General features: G+C 45.1%; 1 protein-coding gene across 3 annotated transcripts; it reads right to left on the bottom strand.

Moving 5' to 3' along the window:
* Nucleotides 1–1,000: 1,000 nt before the first annotated feature.
* Nucleotides 1,001–16,797, bottom strand: LOC140207062 (uncharacterized). Of its 3 annotated transcripts, XR_011888479.1 has the most exons (4): nucleotides 16,663–16,797; nucleotides 13,390–13,557; nucleotides 6,602–6,804; nucleotides 1,001–1,019 (listed from the first exon to the last, which is right to left on the bottom strand). XR_011888479.1 is itself a non-coding variant. In XM_072275384.1 (3 exons), exon 3 carries the CDS (start codon nucleotides 6,435–6,437, stop codon nucleotides 5,568–5,570), a length of 870 nt encoding a protein of 289 aa, XP_072131485.1. In that variant the 5' UTR covers nucleotides 6,438–6,804; nucleotides 13,390–13,557; nucleotides 16,663–16,797; the 3' UTR covers nucleotides 3,247–5,567. The 3 variants fall into 3 exon arrangements, 2 of the variants coding, with proteins under 2 accessions (XP_072131485.1, XP_072131486.1); XM_072275384.1 differs by lacking the exon at nucleotides 1,001–1,019 and having other exon boundaries at nucleotides 3,247–6,804; XM_072275385.1 differs by lacking the exons at nucleotides 1,001–1,019; nucleotides 13,390–13,557; nucleotides 16,663–16,797 and adding an exon at nucleotides 7,052–7,532 and having other exon boundaries at nucleotides 3,247–6,804.
* Nucleotides 16,798–23,253: the final 6,456 nt, after the last annotated feature.

Genomic DNA, 23,253 nt, shown 5'->3' with positions numbered 1-23,253 from the left:
TGCCGTGTTGTTGGTGGAGTGGGCAGCGGGGTGTTTGTCTCCGGGCTCTCCTCAGCCCCGGTTTTCACTTTGCGACCGAGCCCGGGCCGTGGATCAATTCCTTGTGGTTCTGCAGGGGGTTTGGGGCGAAGGGACAGTCTGTCTGTCTGTCTGTCTGTGTGGGTCGGGGTTATGAGTGGGTGTGGGTGTGGGTCCCGGGACAAATTAACTTGTAAACACCGGACCATCTGGTGAATTGGATCAGACAGCTTCGCTCGCCTGTCCTTTCAGGAAACAACAATTCTCTCTTCATATTAATGACTGTCTAAACTTGCTGTGAACAAGATTATGTGTTACAAGATTGTGAGTTACAGAGTCTAGGACAGCTGTCACCGTCATGGGCTGCGAGTGCAGACAGGGATTGGGGTCACTGAGCTGTGCATCAGAGAAGGACACGGGTTTGTACAGCCTCCTGTGGGGTAGAAATGTCCACACGGTGAATTCGGATCTGCTGGCACATCGGGAGTCTGAAAGGGAAAGGGAATAGGGAAGGGGCTGAGCAGAGAGTTTTAACAGGGGTGGAGGGGTACAGGAGCTGTCTGATAGATCGTTTTAATTGTTTTTATAATCTGACAGATGGTGACTGAGGAAGAAGCTTGTTGACGGAGGATACCCGGAGGCGAGCAGCTCAGACACGGGATCAGGAATTGAATTGAATTGACTTTATTTCTTACATCCATCAGGTGTAAAAATCTTTACAATACGTCTCCATCTAAATGTACAACGTGCAATCATAGTAATTTATAACAGTTTATAATAAATAAAACAGACAATGTAATATAGAGCACACTCAGGTCAGCGTGAGTTCATCAGTCTGACGGCCTGGTGGGAGAAGCTGTCCCGGAGCCTGTTGGTCCTGGCTTTTATGTTGCGGTACCGCTTCCCGGATGGTATCAGGAGAGTGACAGTGATGTGATTTCCTGTGTCACGGGTACAGACAGTCATCTCAAGTGAGGAGTTTGTGTGGAGATGCAGCTTCCCTGGAGGTGGAGGAAGGAGGACACTTTGTAAATGTTGTGAAGGGACCTACCTCCACCACCACCTCGGGCAGTGTGTTCCAGATTTCAGCTACCCTCTGAGTGAAAAATCTCTTCCTCAGATCCCTCTAAACCTCTCCATCCTCTGTTTAAATCTGTGCCCTGTGATCAGTGACACCTCTGTCCCAGGATCGTGGCCGACATGGGCCTTTGACAAGGTTCAGCATGGTAAGTTGCTGTGGAAAGTTAGATCACATGGGATCCAGGGAGAGCTGGCTAACTGGATGCACAGTTGTCTTTATGGTAGGAAGCAGAGAGTGATGGTGGGGGGCTGTTTATTGGACTCAAGGCCCGTGCCTAGTGATGTTCCCCAGGGTTACACCCCATTGCTATCATTATTCATTGATATTTAATTTTATTTGCATTTACACAGTTTGTTGAATTCTATGCTCTACTTGATCTTTCACTGATCCTGTTACTATTCTATAGATTTGCTAAGTGTTCCTGATGGATAAATGACCTCAGGGTTGTATGTGGTGACATATGTACTCTGATAATAAAATTTGTTTTGAACTTTGAACATTGCTACTTGTCATCTAAATCAATAATTTGGTTGAGAACTACAGGGTATGGATAGTAGTTTTGCAGCAAGTAAATTCAAACAAGTACCTTTTCTGAAAGATATTAAGTATAAACTCTCTGCTCTGTTTCTCTCTCTGCACTCGACCACCCCCTCCCCTTATTGCCTCCCTCTCTGCCCCGTCCGCCCTCTCACCCCCACATTAGAGATAAGTTCAGTGTCGGCATTGACTAGAAGGGCCAAAGGGCCTGTTTCAGTGCAGCTGGGCTCTGTGACTCTAATAACATTCTGATTTGTAATTTCCACAGTCACTGCTTTGCTGCCAATGACTGAACCCAGAAATTTACACAAACAAAAATTGAAAGACTCTTAGCTGGCTACAGAAAGCGTTTACAAGCTGTGATACTTGCTAAAGGGGGTGTTACTAAGCATTGACCATGCAGGGTGCCCAAACATTTGCTTCGGGCCCTTTTCCTTTTTTTGTTATTTTGAAACTGTAAAAGATGGAAATAAAAAAGTAATCTTGCATAAGATATTAAAGAAATGTGTCATATTTAACTTCATGCCTTTTGGAAATCAGGTCATCTTTTACTCACTTAGCTATTCACAGTAACAGAAATTTTGACCAGGGGTGCCCAAACATTTACATGCCACTGTACATATCCTGTGCCTTCCGAATTGCTTCCAGAAATTCCTGCCATTGCTGTTCTGTTTTCATCCTGCCCATGTTCTTTTCAAATCAATTTTGACCAATTTTTCTTTCATGCCTCTCTAATTCTCTTTATTTCACATCTGACTTTAGCTTCTCCTTCTCTAATGTCAGGGTGAATTTGATCGTATTAAGATCACTTGCCCCTAAGGTTTCTTTGAACTTAAGTGACCTAATTAATTCCGGTTCATTACAACACCCAGTCCAGAATAGCTGATCCCCAAGTGGTCTCAACCATGAACTACTCTAAAAAAGCATCTTGTAGGCATTCTAGGAATTCCTCCTCTTGAGACCAACACCATCCTAATTTTCCTAATCACCTGCATGACAATCCCCCATGACTATTGTAACATTGCCCTTTTGGCACACATTTTCTAACTTCCATTGTAACTTGTGGACCACATACTTACTACTGTTTGGAGGTCTCTGTACAATTCCCATCAGGGATTTTTTTTTTTTTTTTTTTACATGTGCTGTTCCTTAATTCTACCCACAGATTCCACACATTCCAAACTTATTCCAACTCTTTCTACTGATTCTATTTACTATTTTACCAACACAGCCACACATCCCACCACCAGCTTGTTCTTTCAAGAAGCATGTAAGTATCTGGGAAACAAGTGGACCTGCAGATGCTAGAAATCTAGAGAACTACACACAAAGTGCTGAAGGATCTCAGCATGTCAGGCAGCATCCACGGATGGGAATCAACATTTCAGGCCAAGACCCTTCATCGGGACTCTTGACACCCACGTAGCTGGAATATCAACAAGCAAAGGAAATAGAAAGTAGTGTGAAATTGTGAAAACCTTTGACAAAATTTAGTTCAAGGCTTAAAAAACCTGCCAAACAGAGCTCAATAGTTAACAAATACAACAAAGGCAATAAACACTTTCATCAATACCGACATTGACTTTTTTAATGAAAATATCTTTGTCCCATTTCAATCAGTAAAATTTACAAAGATACAGAACTGAAATGACAGCTTTAGAAAAGACTATTTACACTCAGACTCAGTTAGATTAACACTACCTTGGACAGGAGGAGGAAGGGGAATAACACACATGAAAAAAAAAAATCACACAAGTCAGATAAAACTTCTAAGTATATATTTTCATCAAAAATGAACAGTATTCATTGCTCCATGTGTGTATATGCAATCGTGGTAAGAAATACAGACCAGAAAACTTAAATGAGAGGACAACTCAGAAAAATGAATCATCACTATGGAAGAAAACATTAACCAGTGGAACGAGTATGACCCTCCATGGGAGACATCCCAATGACCTGAGCAGACAAGATGTTGACAAGGTAGCATCGAGCACCTGACTGAGAGTTGGAGACCTCTTCCCAGAAACAGAGGGGTTCCTTGCAGAAATATAGGACAAGGTGGTCAACAATATGAAAAAAAATTGAAAATACATGAAATACAAACAAACAAGGCAATAAATACAGAAAATGCCAAGAGAAACCAGACACTACCCAACACATTCCAGGATCCTGCAGCAGTTTAACTCAATCTGATTACTTATTCAGGTACAATCAAGTGGCAAATATACTTCACCAAAATCTTGCTTTAACATACAAACTCATGAATGACCACCGTAACTTCATTAAGGCACCATAAATTCAGGCCTGATCCAGATAGGGACAGTATCTCACAATTTACATGATAAGCAATACATTATTACAGATAGGATAATCTAAAATAACCATCCAGATATATTATTACTGGAACAACTCCCTCAATAGATAAAATCATCCCAACACATACATGTTCCTCGACCAGTGCAGCACCTCACAACAGGCATTGTTTGTGTCATTAGACAAATTATTTTCTTTGCCAATTAGCTTCTAAATGTTGCTACTCTGTCATTCGTTGCCACGCCTGGCTGCTGATTCCCTTCTCCTCATCATACATTATTACCCTGACATTGATCCAAAGCCCCAAACTCTGCCCTGTGCAGACCCGCCTCTGGTTTCTGCCCCTGCTTCATTAAACATCCAACTGATGGTTTCCTGTTCTGATTTCAGTCTTTGGAGGTCAGGAGTTGTGTTTGCAAGCAATCCTTTAGAAGCAGGGAAAATAACCCATAATGTGGAAATGAGCCCTGAATAAGGAGGTTAACTCCCAATGTCATTCTTCCTCAGCCCAGAGATTTCAGAGGCGAAGAACATCTCAGACAGAACTGCAGTCAGCTCGACTTCTTCAATTTGCAGAGAATTCAAGGGAAACCTCTTCACCCACAGAGTGGTGACTGTTTTGGAACCCATCAGCACAGGGGGAGCAAGAGATGAACAACAGGAGAGGATTTAAAAGGACTGTCATGGAACAGAATCACTGGCAGGGTCCAGCCGGCCTGAGTTGACTCTCTACTGTACACTAGGTGTGTTATAAATTCACTAAGTACTGGAGACAGAGTTCAAAATAGAACTGATTTATTTGTCTCAGATCCAGAATATTAAACTCCAGTCCTATTAAAGGTGAACATGCAGCAGAAGAAATTCCTCCCATGCCCAGTGACCAGGGTGCAGAACTGGGTGTGGTGAGCAGCAGCAATAATTGCAGAGTTCAGCACCGACAGTCACTCTCAAAATTGTTTTCAGCAACGGTGATGGACAAATATCCAGCATGCAGCTTATTGAAACTTTCTCCCCGGTGTGAACCCAGTAGTGTGTCACAAGTGTAACACGCTGCAAGGTTTCACTGCTAATGTAATGGCCTCTCTGTAATGTTTCACATCTGAGGTAATGGTTTTTCTGTAGCAGCAATGTTTAGGTTACGACTAGAGATAACAGGGTTTTGGAATGCGGCACTATCCAATGACAGAAATGTTGTTCTTTCTTGTGAGTCTGGAAGAGAGATTTTCATGGTATTTTGCTGGGGAGAGATGAGAAGACACGAATGGAGAGAGTGGGCCCTTTTTTTTTTTGTTTACTTCATTAACCCTGTAGTCAAAGAAAGAATTATAAAGCTGAATCGTTTAATCACATATTGTGTAGCATTTGTTATTTCAGAGTACTGATTTGTAACAGGGGACACATCATGCAGCATCCACCCAAACAAGATTTCTTAAGCTTGGCCGAGCTGGGCGGCTATTTCCCCCTATATTAAGCTGCCAGCTGAAGGTTAGATAACTGAATGAATCCTTTCCCACATTCACAGCAGGTGTACAGCCTCCCCTCAGTGTGAACAATGATGCACATTTGGTTGGTTTGGCTGAGAGCATCTCTTCCCAGAGTCTAAACAGGAGATTGGCCTCTACCTAGTGTGAACTCGCTGATGTACCTTCAGTTGAGATGACCGAGTGAATCCCTTCCCACAGTCTGAGCAGGTGAACGGCCTCTCCCCAGTGTGAACTGACCAGTGTGCTTGTAAGATAGCGAACCGTGTGAATCCCTTCCCGCAGTCTGAGCAAGTGAATGGCCTCTCCCCAGTGTGAACTCGCTGATGTACCTCCAGATTGGATGACCTAATGAATCCCTTCCCACAGACTGAGCAGGTGAATGGCCTCTCCCCTGTGTGAACTCGCTGATGTACCTTCAGTTGTGATGACAAAGTGAATTCCTTTCCACAGTCTGAGCAGGTGAATGGCCTCTCTCCAGTGTGAACTCGCTGATGTACCTTCAGATTAGATGACCTAATGAATCCCTTCCCACAGACTGAGCAGGTAAATGGCCTCTCCCCTGTGTGAACTCGCTGATGTACCTTATGTTGAGATGATTCAGTGAATCCCTTCCCACAATCTGAGCAGGTGAATGGCCACTCTCCGGTGTGAACTGACTGGTGTCTCAGTAGGTGAGGTGAGAAAGTGAATCCCTTCCCACAGACTGAGCAGGTGAATGGCCACTCTCCGGTGTGAACTGACTGGTGTCTCAGTAATCGAGATGACAAAGTGAATCCCTTCCCACAGTCTGAGCAGGTGAACGGCCTCTCCCCAGTGTGAACCGACTGATGCACCTTCAGTTGGGATGAGCAAGAGAATCCCTTCCCACAGTCTGAGCAGGTGAATGGCTTCTCTCCAGTGTGAACTCTCTGATGTACCTGCAGATTAAATGACTGAGTGAATCCCTTCCCACAGTATGAGCAGGTGAACGGCCTCTCTGCAGTGTGATCTCGCTGGTGAGCCATGAGGCCAGATGACCAAGTGAATCCTTCACCACAAATTCAGCAGATAACCAACCTCTGCCCAGTGTGAACTGACTGGTGTGTCCACAGGTGGGAAGACCGACTGAATCCCTTCTCACCAACAGAACAGATTAATGGCCTTGCCCTGTGTGAACTTGCTGATGTACCTTCAGTTGAGATGACCGAGTGAATCCATTCCCAATGTCTGAACAGATGAATAGCCTCTCCCTTCTGTAAAATTATGGGCAAGTCAGTAGGTCAGATGATCGAGTGAATCCCTTGGTCCACTTCTTAAATGTTTGGACAGAGACAGCAAAACTTGTGTGTTGTGTTCTGGATTACCGTAGACAAATTCCTTGTCACTTTTAACCTGTAAAAAGATTTACAAAATCCATCAGTGGGTGTTGGACAACATTTCAGATGAGATCACTTGAGTTGCCAAGGTGTGATCTGACATCACACTGTTACAGTGAAGTTCAACCTAAGTTGGAGAGAGAAATCATCTTCTGAGTGGGCACAGAGCTGGTATCTGGAATGACCATCAAATTCTCTGATGCTCTTCCTGTCTGTATAAGAATGGGGCATTTCTGCCATCTCCAATCTGTGTCCTGGCTCACCTTGACTCTCTCCATTGGTATTATTCCATGTTCCTGCTGGCTGCATGGGTGCCTGGCCCCACAGTAACTGAAACAATCAAATGCAAATTAGCCGGCAGTGCAGTCCACGCACCCATCACTCTCTGTGTAAAAAAACTTACCCCTGACATCCCTCGGTATCTATTTCCAAGCACCTTAAAACTATGCCCCTCGTATTAGCAATTTCAGCCCTGGGAATAAAACCTCTGGCTATCCACACAATCAATGCCCCTCATCATCTTATACACCTAAAAAAGGCTCTAAACATAAACAAGGAAATTATACATTGAAGATTTGTTCGCAGTATACAAAATTATGAGGGTATAGATAGGGTTAATGCAAGCAGCTCTTTCCACTGAGGTTGGGTGAGATGACAACCAAGTTCATTGGTAAGTGGGGAAGGTGAAAATTTAAGGGGAACGTTTGGAAAAGCTCTTTACTGAAATGGTCAAGAGAGTGTGGAATGAGATGCCAGCACAAGTGGTGAATATAAGCTCGGTTTCACCATTTAAGATACGTTTGGATGGGAGCCTAGATGGTAGGGGTATGGAGGGCGATGGTCCCGGTGCAGGTAGTTGCATTAGACAGCTTAAATGTTTTTCAGCATTGACTAACAGTCTGAGGCATTTAGAGGAACAAAATATCCAGGGCATCAATATCTCTTGAAAACCAAGGTTCCCTGCGCCAGTTACCTTTCAATTTTTAATTTGGCAGGCCCATACAAACTCTACACCCTCAAACTTTCACTTCTGAAGTCCTCCCAAATACCAAGTACTCTTTTGCCAAAAAACAGCCTGTCCCAAACCACACTTGTCAGATCCTTTGATACCATCAAAATCGACCTTTCTCCAATTCAGAATCTCAACACATTCATCGCACCATGCTCAACCGTTTGATTGCTGACTCTATCTGAGGTCTGAACAACATCTGACTGGTGTCAAGAAAACAAACTCTCCCTCATTGTCACAAGAACAAAGGAGCTGATTGTGGACAACAGGAGAAATGGAGACAGGCTAACCCCTATTGACATCAAGGGATCTGGGGTTGAGAGGGTGAACAGCTTTAAGTTCCTTGGCATAAACATCACCGAGGATCTCACATTGTCTGTACATACCGGCTGTGTTGTGAAAAAAGCACCTCTTTCCCCTCAGACGGTTGAAGAAGTTTGGGATGGGGCCCCAAATCCTGAACTTCCTGCAGGGACACAATTGAGAGCATCCTGACTGGCTGCATCACTGCCTGGTATGGGAACTGTATTTCCCTTAATCGGAGGAACCTGCAGAGAGTGGTGCAGACAGCCCAGCACATCTGTAGATGTGAACTTTCCACTATTCAGGACATTTACAGAGACAGGTATGTAAAAAGGCCCCAAAGGATATTGGGGACACAATTCACCACAACCAAAAACTGTTCCTGCTGCTACCATCCAGGAAACGGTACCACAGCAAAAGGAACAACAGGCTCTGGGACATCATCTTCCACCAGGCCATCAGTCTGATTAATTCATGCTGATACAATTGACTGTCCTATGTACAAACTATTTATTATAAGTTATTATAAATTACACATTGCACATTTAAAGGGAGACGTAACATTAAGATTTCTGCACCTCATGTCTATGAAGGATGTATGGAATAAAGTCAATTCAATTCAATTCAATTCACACTCTCCACTATCTGTTCTGTCATTCTGGCTCCATTCCTCCTACAACTTATTTTAACCACATCACCCCCTCTCCCCACGCGAGCACAAGCAAGCCTTACCACTGGGATATTAGTCCCCTCTTGTTCTGTTCCCCTAACTAACGAATCCCCTATCATGCCTCTGACTTTCCTCTGCCAGGTAATCCCCCCAACAGCTTCTAAAGTGGTCCAACTGTTGTTGTGTGGGATAGCAACAAAAGTACTCTGCGATGGCTATTTAAACTCATTCCCCTTCCTGACTCTCACCCAGTATCATGTGTCCTGCACGTTGGGTGCAACTCACCTCTCTTCATGTCATATCTATAACCCCCTCTGACTGCCAGATGATCCGGAATTCATCCATTTCAATTTCCAACTCCTTAAAGTGCAGGGTTACAAGCTGCAGCTGGATGCACATCTTGTAGGTGAGGGCATCAGGGACACTGAAGGTCTCCCCACCTTCCCACCAATGTCCTCTCTAATTTGTAATGACCAGTGTGCACATAAATCTTGTACTGTGCATTTTTTTACCCAGTGACAACACGTGCACAGTGAATTTTATATAGAGAGGTTTTCATTTTAACAGCTCGCAATTCTCTGTCGATAAGAACTTTGATATCCTCTGGGTTCGATCAAGTTCACCTGCACTCTCACACAACCTATGTTAGCAGGCCTGTTACTGGTGATGAAGGAATTTCTTACCAGAGATTTTGCACATTGTCCATGTGGTTTGCTTGCTAAATTATGCTTTAAAAAGCCAGATTTCCAAATATCACTCCACTTCTTCCCACTTGTAAATTCTGCAGAAACTTTTGCATCACCACAATACACACAGGTAACACCAGTTTCTATATTGTACATAAATATTTCCCCTGAATCCTCCTGAGGAATCGAGGATATATAAAAAAAATCATTTTGAACCTATGTAACCTCTGGCTGAAAGAATAATTGGGACTGAATAGGAATGTTGAACTGAAGTAAACTCTGTTGTCAGCGGTTAGCTAAAACAGCCTCATTACCAGTTCTCTGTGGCTTGCAGAGAGACACACTGAGATCTGATAACATTATACATTGTACTCTCATTAGTTGATAACATCATACATTGTACCCTCGTTTGAGTAAAGGGAGGAGGACTCACTGATAAGGACAGGAATGAACATCTGTCTGTAATTAAGTCAGGGCCTTGCAAAGGGAATAACTGGTAAGTACTGGACAGTACATCCGTCTGTAGCTAGATTAGATTAGATTAGATTTTTTTAGATTAGATTATGAGGACACTCAGTTCTCGTTTAAAAACTTTATTTAGCAAACTCTCTTATCTAAGTAATTAAGTTTTGCACCAACAGACTTGGTGGGCGTACCAGTTCAAATAACGTCTTGCGAGAGTAATGTATGCGGCTTACTATGTTTAAGTATATGGCTGTAACACAACTAAGTCAGTCCACTTTTCAGATGGTGGCAGTGCTTACATGCCTTCCCTTTGACAACTGGGTCTCAAACATCCTGCAGGAGAATATGCAATAAACTGTGGAGACAATAAGAAGCTGGTGTCCCAAGTTTTATTCAGATTCAACTTTAACATTTGGTGTCACGAACAGGATCCCAATATAGGGAGTGCCAAGCAGACAGGCTGAGTAAGTGGCTGGACCACTCTGGGGACTGCAGAGACCAACCGGGCGCCCAATAGGTATTTTACCTTTTGTCGCTCTCCGTTAGTTCCTTTGGAGGTTCCGTCCCCCGCCCAAGGCTGATCTCATACCTTGACGGGATCGGGAAAAAATCTGTCAGGAGACTCGTATAAGGAAGGCAAAATTTTACTGAGTGGACAGGAGGCGGTACCGGGTAAATTTTACTGAGTGGACAGGAGGCGGTACCGGGTAAATTTTACTGAGTGGACAGGAGGCGGTACCGGGTAAATTTTACTGAGTGGACAGGAGGCGGTACCGGGTAAATTTTACTGAGTGGACAGGAGGCGGTACCGGGTAAATTTTACTGAGTGGACAGGAGGCGGTACCGGGTAAATTTTACTGAGTGGACAGGAGGCGGTACCGGGTAAATTTTACTGAGTGGACAGGAGGCGGTACCGGGTAAATTTTACTGAGTGGACAGGAGGCGGTACCGGGTAAATTTTACTGAGTGGACAGGAGGCGGTACCGGGTAAATTTTACTGAGTGGACAGGAGGCGGTACCGGGTAAATTTTACTGAGTGGACAGGAGGCGGTACCGGGTAAATTTTACTGAGTGGACAGGAGGCGGTACCGGGTAAATTTTACTGAGTGGACAGGAGGCGGTACCGGGTAAATTTTACTGAGTGGACAGGAGGCGGTACCGGGTAAATTTTACTGAGTGGACAGGAGGCGGTACCGGGTAAATTTTACTGAGTGGACAGGAGGCGGTACCGGGTAAATTTTACTAAGTGGGCAGGAGGCAGACGTGCTGGGTAAATTACTTAGAGAACATGGGTCAATTACAGTCAATTGATATGAGTGGGCCAGGAGCAGCCCTACACAGTATGTGTGAGAGTTTTCCAGACAAGGAAAGAGATTTGTGAATGTTGAGTGCAGAGCTGGATAAGAAATTGGGGAACAAAATGTGGCCACTGGGGGGGAGGGGGGAACCTGGGATATTACCTCATAAGAACAAGCAGTAAATTTGATATGGAAGAAGAACTGTGGAAAGAAGTGGAAATTGTTGAAATGGGAATGGAAGGAAAAGGCAGATGTAAAGAGGAACAGTATATTATTAGCAAGTTGGAGGAAAACTGCATGTGAGATTGGGATAGAGGTATGTACTGCAGAAGGAACGCCAAAGGTTGGGAGACGCTAAAAACGGAGCGTGAATGGGTGGATGGTCACCAAAAAAGAAAGCAGGAAAAACAACGTAAGCAAACCAAGGCCGGCCTAGATAGGAGAGAAGGGCAAGAACATCACACTAAACTTCGAACTACATCGAACAGACTGCAAACGTGTTACTGAAGGAACTGAGTAGAAGGACTCTCTCGGACTAAAGGAGAATGTATTGGTTGATGGTGGTATTTGTGTTTATGTCCTTGAGAAGGCTCACCCCAGCATCTGGAGGCCCCCATGTTAACACCTTTCTGTCTCTCTGTCATGCCTATGCCAAACAGCTAGAACTAGGGGCCTGCTGGGTTTGCGCCGAAATTCCCCAGCATTGTAAAACTATGATTCCAATGTCAGTAATCCCACTCAACCAGAGTGAGGAACTCTCAGCCTGGGCTTTCTCAAATAACACCCGGGGAAGTGAGGTGAGGAACTGTGGTCACTCAGAGATGACTGTGGATGTCAGTGTTTTGAGGGATGGTATCTCAGGCCCCCACCCAACAGAACTTCCTATACTGGGAAAACATGCATCCTGGCCATACTTGCAGGTGGCCAGCAGCGGAGAGGAATAACTGAGACTGAACGATTTTGGATGATCACTTTTCTCTCCTATGGAGTAGCCAGGAATTCACAAGAGATAATCAATTTGGCTACAGCACTTGAGAAGCTGGCCACAATACTGCAGGGGCCCTGACAGAAACACAGGCCCAAGTAACAGAAATATCCACTGAAATGATTGCAATCTGGCAAACAGTCCTACAGGATCCTACGGCTTTAGATTTTATCCCAGCTGAGAAAGGGGGAACCTGTGCTATTATTGACACAGAATGCTGCATCTATATTCCTGATGAGTCTACTAACATTACATCCCTCTCCGAGCACACTGCCAAGGAGATTGACAGCATCAAGAAAGTAGGGCAGGATTTACACGGGTTCATCGAAGGGTCGAAATGGTGGTCTTCGAAGGCCTGTTCAGTAATATGTGGGGCATGATATTGCATTATGGCCTAATAGTTGTACATATCATTGTTATAGTTACTGATGTACGCTGATTTTACCCACTGATAAGTCTGTGCTGTACTCAGCTGCTTTCTCTGTAATATATTACTGCTTTGTTGATCATGTAATGATGAAAAGGAGGGAATGATAAAGTATGTAAAAGGGTTAACACTTCGTTAAACAATAGCAGCCTGTTTTTCTGAAAGAAACTGCTGATGATCAACAGATGTGCTGAGCCATGCTGAGCCATATTTCTTCTTGAGGGTAGCTAGCTAGGGTTTCAGGATGCTTATCTCCCTGTGCACTCATGCATAGAGATAGGACAGCTTCTGTCTATTCTGTGTGTGTAAGCCATGACGACTATTTTGTAATTTGTCTTTAGGGGCTGTCATGTTGTAAGTAACTTTCGCTCCAGCCTGTCTTGTGTGGGGGGTATCTGGATGGATATATCTGTGGTGTAAGGGGAATTGTTAGTCAGTTAGTGGATTGGCCCGGAACAGTCATTGACTATTCCTGTTTGAGCGACTAACTGAGTAAGCCCCGGGTACTTGGAATAAAGAGTTTGTATGTTTAAGGTCTCTGAGTGACTGTATCCAGATTCCACTTCCATAGAATGGGAGTGGTTTTAAAGGGCTGGGCTGCTGGAAGCACATTACCAGACCTGGAGTGATTGCAACTGTCTGACAGAGTCATAATTGGTCCTCCTGGGCACATTCAGTCTCACTCCAACTATTTCCTACCTTCCTTTGTACAGATATGTAATGTCTGAAGGACCAGTATTTGAGTAACTGAGACTCACCAAACATTCTCCTGACCGAATCACTGGATTCTCCGAGTCAGATGGGTTCTCTCCAGTTGATGCTCTCAATCCTCAGGCTGGTTCACTTGTTGCTGTTCCCTTGTCTTCAGTTGTGGTTTGCTTCCAGTTGGGGTTTTTCTTCCAATAAATCTCTCACCACACGTCCAACTTTAACATGAAAGGTAATGAAGCACATTAACAGTACAAAGGAGAACCAAACATTTTGGCTTAATGTTACTGAGAACAAAACGGACTGAAATTTAAACATTTAAACATTGAAGGCAGATATACTGATCTCAGTGAACAATCTTTTATTGTCCCTCACGCATCACAAAACAATATGGAATAAGAAGGAGCCATCATTCAGTCATGGTAAGACATAAGACACAGGAAAAGAATTAGGTGATTCAATCCATCTGATCTGCCCCACCACCCAAACATGGCTGATTTTTATTCCAACATCATATTCCTGCCTTCCTCCTGTAACCCTGAAGCTACTTAGCAATCATGAATATATTAATCTCTGTCATAAATATACCCAAATGGCAGCCTCAACCAACCTCTGTGGCAACAAATTCCACAGATCAGACATCTTTTGGCCAAAAAATAATTCTCATCTCAGTTTTAAATGGAAGCATCTTTATTCTGAGACTGTGCTGTCAGATTACAGACTCTCCAGCTAATGGAAACATCCTCTCCATGTCCACTGTATCCAGGCTTTTCAGCATTCAGTAGGTTTACTTAACCATACGTTCCTCCACCACCCCCACCGTCCCTCTGAACTCCATTGAGCACAGTTCCAGAACCATCAAATGCTCCTCATACATAAAGCTGATCATTGCTGAGATTATTCTTGTAAACCTCGTTAGCAACAACTGTACTGAACACATTTCCAGGAATAACAGACAAATTGGTACCAGGATAATTTACAGAGAAAAGTTGTGCTTTCTTTACTGTTCTACTGTCACAAAACGAGCCATTTCCATTTCCAGCTTAAAACAGGTCCATTTCAGGAAATATAAACCATTCCAGGGTGAATGTAATAAAAAGAAGCTGGAATTACCAGAAACGCTCAGCAGGTGAGGAACAGCTGTGGGAGAAGAACAAACTTTACAATTCAGGTTAATAACATTTCATCAGAATGACTGCAAAACATTTTCAGCTTTTAGTGCAGATCTCCAGCAACCTGAGATTCTGCTTGATTTCCACCGAGTCACAGAGAGGTGACAGTGAGGGGGAATTTCCAAACACAGTTTGAACACCAAACTCACGGGTCTATTTCTACTGTTGTAAACATGGAACAGCCATTTACTCATAGTCTCCCCCTGTGAGGATGGAATGGGAACTCATCCTCTCCTCAGATTAGCAGTCATTGCTTCCAAAGGAACTCCAGAAACAAGCATCTGATCCCAGACCAGAAATACTCTCTCAACACCTCATAAGCCTAAGCAGCTTGATCCCTGGGTCCATTTTACCTGGATCAAAACTGTGATATCCCAGGACCCAACCTCACAGAGTCACACAGCTAATCTGCCACTCACCGACCCTAAGAGTCTCACACATCGTCCCCACATCTCACACTGGGTAGTGCAATCCAGGATTTCCCCACAACCAATGTCCAGCTGCTCGAAATTTCTGCTTCACTGCAGAAGGATGACCATCCAGCCCCATCTGTAGAAGCACTAACCAAAGTCAAAACCAAAACACCGACAGTTCCATATGCCTGGAAAGCTGATCACAGGATTATAGCCCAAGCACCAACTCTCCCAGTACTCTTTGCTGCCAGTAAAATACTGCAGTGTGTCAGCCAGTCACAGTTCAAACACTAGCAATCCCACACCAATGCACAACAGAACTGGAACCTGATGACCCTCTGGCATTCCAGCTAACAAAAACTGATTCTGGAAGTAACTCATCAAGCCCAAATGTGCAAAGGAACACTTCACAATCAAGACAAAGGTTAGAAGAAAGATTGCTGATATATAACACTGAGGAGGTGGGACACAGGGTGGACTGAGGTTGACCCAGATGGTTGATGCATATCACTGAACCAGGGCAGGTGGGGTTAGCAGACTGGACAGAGGTTGAACAAGGTGGGCAGGAATGTGCAGGTGGAACCAGGTGGGAGAAGGGATCAAGGACAATCAATGATGGTCCTCCAGCAATACACAGATACTGAATGAATAGTACAAAAGATTCTAAAATAACAAAGCTGGAACAAACAACAGGAACTTTGCCATATATACTTTGACCCTCATCAAATTTTTATCAACACACCATAGAAAATTTCCCATCCGGACACTTCTTCCTTTTGCATGGTAACTACTCTGCCCGTATCTACAAGGAACTGCAGAGACCTTTGGATACAGATCTTGTCTTGTGCATACTGCACCAACCACCGTCGCTGGGCTCCTAACGTGCAGTTAACGTGTGGTTAAGTGCCTTGCTCATGGACACAACACGCTGCCTGAACTGAGGCTCGAACTCACGACCTTCAGATTGCTAGCTCAACAGCTTAACCACTTGGCCGTGTGCACATCACAGAAACCATTCTCCCCCCTGGACTTCCCAGTCCCTTGGTAAACCAGGCAGTGAAATCAAAGATCCCCATAACCTGGGACATAGTCCTTTCTCACCCACCCCATTCAGAGAGAAGACACAACAGCCAGAAAGCTCAAGAACAAATGCGAGGAGCCTCAGGAAGCGAGGCGAGTTGGGGGAAGTTAACGGGACTCAGTGGTCAACATCATATTTCCCAACACAATATGGAGGAAGCATCACCACCCATCTGGGGACTCTATGATAGCTAGATAGATAGATAGATAGATAGATAGATATACTTTATTGATCCCGAGGGAAATTAGGTTTCGTTACAGCCACACCAACCAAGAATAGACTATAGGTATAGCAATACAAAAACCACAAACAATCAAACAACAAAATGCAAACTATGCCAGATAGAAAATAAGTCCAGGACCAGCCTATTGGCTCAGGGTGTCTGAGTACACACCAGGTGATCTTGCGTCACAAAGCGGAGGGCGGGGCAGATCTGCGGCACACAGCCTCACGTGACTTGTTGGCGGGACTTCCATTTCAATTCTGTGGAAATAGACAGCTTGGGCTCCTGGTTTGGATCGTTCAATGAAGATTAAGTGAAGTCTACGCATTTCTGACGAGCCCAGATAACTCGAAAATAAACGAGTAATTGGCCCTCAGTTCGGGACTCACGGCCAGCATCAGATCTCCCCGCTCGGGATCGGTCTCAATACTCACCGATGGGAAATTGATATCTTCGGCCCGCAGAAGTGATCCCCACTCAGGTTGCAAGGACACCCTACCCGATCCCGCAGACGATCGGCTTCAGCACTGAGCGGAAAGGAAAACACCGCCCACCCGGACACTGTGAGCATGCGCGAAGTGAGTGTTACATCATCCGGAGGGCGTGGCATTGGAAAAGACGCGCAGATGCTGCCCAACTGTGGTTAAGGGGCAAACGCGATCACGTGATCAATGGGGTCTACCACCCAGGCAGGGACTCCAGCTACCAACTACTCACCTTAAATGTCTTCGGCACTTTAACCCCAGGGAAAATATATTTTTTTTCCAAAAATACTTTATTCAGAAATATTACAAAATAAAAATAATTACATACAGGAAAAGAAAACCATTCGTTGACTGTGAGTCCTTATTCAATACAGTTATTAACAATAAAAATTTTGCGTTGACTCTGTTCATTTACAAATGAAAGGTGTTTACAGTAAATCATGCGTTTACTCTCAACCCTTGGTGAAGAGTTAAGACTTATTAACAATCAAAATTTTCAACAATAAAGGCAGGCAATGGCTCTAATACTTTCTCAAATTAACAATTCCACCCACTCCTTGGGCACCATGTTGATTATCTGTCCACACCGCTGATGAGGGTAGGTCTCCTCTCCACCCAACTTCTCCCCCTCCTACGGGTGATGAACGTTAAACTGTGGTCCTTCCCCACTGGGCCTTCGCGGTGGCTGCACCAAGTTTGAGTGCATCCCTCAGAACGTACTCCTGCAGACGAGAGTGTGCCAGTCGGCAGCATTCAGTCACGGTCTGACAGCCGTCAGCTGGCAGACCATCAAGTTTCGGGCCGACCAAAGAGCGTCTTGCACCGAATTGATGATCTGCCAGCAGCACCGGATGTTGGTCTCCGTGTGCGTCCCCGGGAACAGCCCGTAGATCACGGAGTCCTCGGTAACGCAGCTGCTGGGCATGAATCTTAGTACTGTCCCTTCCATTCTCTTCCACACCTTCTTTGCGAACCCACAGTGTGCAAAGAGGTGAGCCACCGACTCCACCCCATTACAGTCCTCCCGTGGGCAGTGGGGTGTGGAGGAACTGTTCCGGGCGTACAGGAGGGATCTGACTGGGAGGGCCCCCCTCACCGCCAGCCAGGCGAGGTCTTTGTGCCTGTTGGTGAGATCTGGCGATGAGGCATTTTGCCAGATGAACTGGACGGTCTGCTCAGGGAACCACCCCACTGTGTCCATCACGTCCTTCTCCTGCAGTGCATGCAGGACACTTCGTGCCGACCACTGCCTGATGGCCCTGTGGTCAAATGCGTTGGTCTTGAAGGGAAAATATATCATCTGTCAACTCTGCCTATTCCTCTCGTAATCTTATAAACGTCTACACGAGGAATTCTGCAGATGCTGAAATTCAAGCAACACACATCAAAGTTGCTGGTGAACGCAGCAGGCCAGGCAGCATCTCTAGGAAAACGTACAGTCGAAGTTTCAGGCCGAGACCCTTCGTCAGGACAAACTGAAGGAAGAGTTAGTAAAAGATTTGAAAGTTGGAGGGTGGGGGAGATCCAAAATGATAGGAGAAGACAGGAGGGGGAGGGATAGAGCCAAGAGCTGGACAGGTGATTGGCAAAAGGCATATGAGAGGATCATGGGACAGGTCACACCAGCCTGCGCCGCTCTGGAGAAAACAACCTCTCGTTATGGCTCATGCCCTCTAATCCAGGCAGTATCCTGGAAAACCTCCTCTGCGCCCTCTGCAAAGCCCCGACATCCTTCCGAGAGTGGGGGCGACCAGAACTGTGTGAAATACTCCAGATGTGGTCTAACTAGTTTTATAAAGCTGTGTTACAAACTGTAACGTTTTAGAAACGATCCAGCAGCTGGAGTCTGGTTTTGATGTTAAAACCACTATCTTTATTAGTATCTACTTATTATATAGTAACAACGAACTAAAGGAAAGTTAACAGTGTTATGTGTGTATATATGTGTAAATATAACAGCCAAACTTGCCGCTCACATCTCCTCTCACCTTAACTGTATGAAACATTTCAACCCCCAGTAAAATATATATCGTCTATCCACTCTATCTATACCTCTCGTAATCTTATAAACGGCAAGTTTATTTCTTTGCACAGAGTGGTGGGTAGCTGGAGTCCCTGCCTCGGGTGGGAGACTGAGGGAACAAAGCTTTGAGTCTTGAGATAATAAAGTAGGAAAATTCAGTAATCCACGGAATAAATGATGGGGGAGAGATATTTGTAATCCAGGGTGAAACGTAAAGAAAAGGCCGTTACATCAAAATAACTGTCGTCGAAGTTCTTATCCGTTGAATCCGTCCGCATACGAGTTATCAGCGAAAGTGACGAGTCACAGGAATACCGTCTTCCAGGGGTTATTATACAACACACCCAGGCAAGGGTTAACACAAGCGGTCCCCCAAGATATTCCAAAATTCACTCCTATGGATTATACAAAGTGATAGCCACATACATTCGTTGTGGTTCCGTGTACCGATGATCAACCCACTCTTGTGGGCATAGGAGACCTCCAAGCCTCAGCTGCGACAAACTGAAGCTATCAGCTTTTCCAGTCTCTGTCTCTGTCTGTCTGTCTGTCTGTCTGTCTGTCTGTCTGTCTGTCTGTCTGTCTGTCTCTCTCTCTCTCTCTCTCTCTCTCTCTCTCTCTCTATATATATATATATATAGATAGATAGATAGATAGATAGATAGATAGACTGGCCGACTGCCTGTCTGCAGATCGCTCTCTCTCTCTTATGGTTAAATCCACAGTCAGCGCCGTCAGCCTGTGACTGACGTCATAGTCCCGCCTCCTCACTCCGGCGCTCTTAAAGACACAGTCACAGTCCGACCGCAGGCTCGCAACAGCCGCAACACAACTTCCCGACTTTTCAACTCAGTGCTTCAACTAATAAAGACAACCATGACATTTGCCTTCTTAACCACCCGATCAATCTGTGCAGTCTCTTTCAGGACCGATGAACTTGGAGTCTAAGATCCCTCTGATCATCAACACTGTTCAGGGTTTTGCATTTAACAGTGTACTGTCTCATACATTCGACCAACCGAGCTGCCAAGATGATCATCACTAATCAAATCTCACTGAGATTTCTCAGGTCCTGTTGAATTTATTGCCAAGTGTACAAGTACGGGAAGGTGCAGGTACAGAGAAACACTGACTTGTGGCAGCATCACAGGCAAATACATTCAGATAACACACGGAACACAAATTATACGATTCTCTGTCAGTCACAATCTATAAATATGTTTTATGCCATTAACAATATATAAAATACATTGTGTCCTGATCAATATTAAAATATGCATTTTAGATAGATATCTAGATAGACATACTTTATTGATCCCGAGGGAAATTGGGTTTCGTTACAGTTGCACCGACCAAGAATAGAGTATAAATATAGCCATATGAAAACATAAATAATTAAATAAAAATATGTAAATTATGCCAGATGGAAATAAATCCGGGACCAGCCTATTGGCTCAGGGTGTCTGACACTCCATGGGAGGAGTTGTAAAGTTTGACGGCCACAGGCAGGAATGACTTCCTATGACGCTCTGTGTTGCATCTCGGTGGACTGAGTCTCTGACTGAATGTACTCCTGTGCCCAACCAGTACATTATGTAGTAGATGGGAGACTTTGTCCAAGATAGCATGCAATTTGGACAGCATCCTCTTTTGCATGTGAGATTTCCCTTGGCAAATCATATGGCCGGAGTCCAACAGCAAAAAAAAACTGTTTTATTCTAAGTCTTCTCTGTATTGCAATTGGAGTGGGTTTTATCTACACAGATGGCCATTTAACGTAAACACATACTTCATTCCATTCCTCAGCTCTTGTCTGAATTTCCTCCGGGTCAGTGTATAGATACAAGTATTGGTGCACACATTGAGAGTCTGCAACATGAACCCAAACTGCTGTAGTATATATACCGGTGAACTCAAATATCTGTCCAAGTAATAGTAATCTTCCTTTAGCCATTTCAGGGAATTAGCTGCATAGGGAATCCAAAATGATATGAAATTAGCTGAAATTGCAAACAAAGTGTACCACCTCACCTTTGTCCGGGCTGAACTCCATCTGCCACTTCTCAGACCACTTCTGCATCCTATCAATGTCTATCTGCAATCTTCTACAATCCTCTACACTATCTGAAACAACACCAACCTTCGTGTCGTCTGCAAAATTGCCAACTCACCCCTCCATCCCCACATCCAGGTCGTTAATAAAAGTCACGAAAGTTGGAGGTCCCAGAACAGATCCTTGTGGGACACCACTAGTCACAATCCTCCAGTCTGAATGTACTCCCTCCACCACGGCCCTCTGCCTTCTGCAGGCAAGCCAATTCTGAATCCACCTGGCCAAACTTCCCTGGATCCCATGACTTCTGACTTTCTGAATAAGCCTACCGTATGGAACCTTGTCAAATGCCTTACTAAAATCCATGTGGATCACATCCACTGCACTACCCTCATCTATATGCCTGGTCACCACCTCAAAGAACTCTATCAGACTTGTTAGATACGACCTGCCCTTCACAAACCTATGCTGACTGTCCCTGATCAGACCATGATTCTTTAAATGCCCATAGATCCTACCTCTAATAATCTTTTCCAACAGCTTTCCCACCACAGACGTAAGGTTCACTGGTCTATAATTACCCGGACTATCCCTGCAACCCTTTTTTGAACAAGGGGACAACATTCGCCTCCCTCCAGTACTCTCGTATCATTCCCGTGGGCAACGAGGACATAAAGATCCTAGCCAGAGGCTCACCAATCTCTTCCCTCGCCTCATGGAGCAGCCTGGGGAATATTCCGTCAGGCCCCGGAGACTTATCCGTCCTAATGTATTTTAACAACACCAAGACCTTCTCTCCCTGAATATCAACATGCTCCAGAACATCAACCTCACTCATATTGTCCTCACCATCATCAAGTTCCCTCTCATTGGTGAATACCGAAGAGAAGTATTCATTGAAGACCTCGCTCACATCCACAGCCTCCAGGCACATCTTCCCACCTTTATCTCTAATCGGTCCTACCTTCACTCCTGTAATCCTTTTGTTCTTCACATAATTGAAGAATGCCTTGGGGTTTTCCTTTACCCTACTCACCAAGGCCTTCTCATGCCCCCTTCTTGCTCTCCTCAGCCCTTCTTAAGCTCTTTTCTTGCTACCCTATATTCCTCAATAGACCCTTCTGATCCTTGCTTCCAAAACCTCATGTATGCTTTCTTCTTCCACCTGACTAGATTTTCCAACTCACTTGTCACCCATGGTTCCTTCACACTACCATTCTTTATCTTCCTCACCAGGACAAATTTATCTCTAACATCCTGCAAGAGATCTCTAAACATCGACCACTGGGGTCTTGAGTATTGAGCTTGGAGACAGACTGGGGTCTTGAGGCTTGAGTTTCAGACAGACTGGGGTCTTGAGGCTTGAGCTGGGAGACAGACTGGGGCCTTGAGGCTTGAGTTTCAGACAGACTGGGGTCTTGAGGCTTGAGCTGGGAGACAGACTGGGGCCTTGAGGCTTGAGTTTGAGACAGACTGGGGTCTTGAGGCTTGAGTTTGAGACAGACTGGGGTCTTGAGGCTTGAGTTTGAGACAGACTGGGGTCTTGAGGTTTGAGCTTGGAGACAGGCTGGGGTCTTGAGGCTTGAGCTGGGAGACAGACTGGGGTCTTGAGGCTTGAGTTTGAGACAGACTGGGGTCTTGAGGCTTGAACTTGGAGACAGACTGGGGTCTTGAGGCTTCAGTTTGAGACAGACTGGGGTCTTGAGGCTTGAGTTTGAGACAGGCTTGAGGTATTGAGGCTTGAGTTTGAGACAGACTGGGGTCTTGAGCCTTGAGCTTGGAGACAGACTGGGGTCTTGAGGCTTGAGCTTGGAGACAGACTGGGGTCTTGAGGCTTGAGCTTGGAGACAGACTGGGGTCTTGAGGCTTGAGCTTGGAGACAGGCTGGGGTCTTGAGGCTTGAGTTTGAGACAGGCTGGGGTCTTGAGGCTTGAGCTTGGAGACAGACTGGGATCTTGAGGCTTGAGTTTGGAGACAGACTGGGGTCTTAAGGCTTGAGTTTGAGACAGACTGGGGTCTTGAGGCTTGAGTTTGAGACAGGCTTGAGGTCTTGAGGCTTGAGTTTGAGACAGACTGGGGTCTTGAGGTTTGAGCTAGGAGACAGACTGGGGTCTTGAGGTTTGAGCTTGGAGACAGGCTGGGGTCTTGAGGCTTTAGTTTGAGACAGACTGACGTCTTGAGGCTTGAGCTTGGAGACAGACTGGGGTCCTGAGGCTTGAGTTTGAGACAGGCTGGGGTCTTGAGTCTTGAGTTTGGAGACAGGCTAGGGTCTTGAGGTTTGAGCTTGGAGACAGACTGGGGTCTTGAGGCTTGAGCTTGGAGACAGACTGGGGTCTTGAGGCTTGAGCTTGGAGACAGACTGGGGTCTTGAGGCTTGAGCTTGGAGACAGACTGGGGTCTTGAGGCTTGAGCTTGGAGACAGGCTGGGTTCTTGAGGCTTGAGTTTGAGACAGGCTGGGGTCTT

This window comes from Mobula birostris, chromosome 13 (assembly GCF_030028105.1).
Source record: "Mobula birostris isolate sMobBir1 chromosome 13, sMobBir1.hap1, whole genome shotgun sequence".
NCBI lineage: Eukaryota > Metazoa > Chordata > Chondrichthyes > Myliobatiformes > Myliobatidae > Mobula > Mobula birostris.
This window is presented reverse-complemented; position numbering and strand designations above follow the sequence as displayed.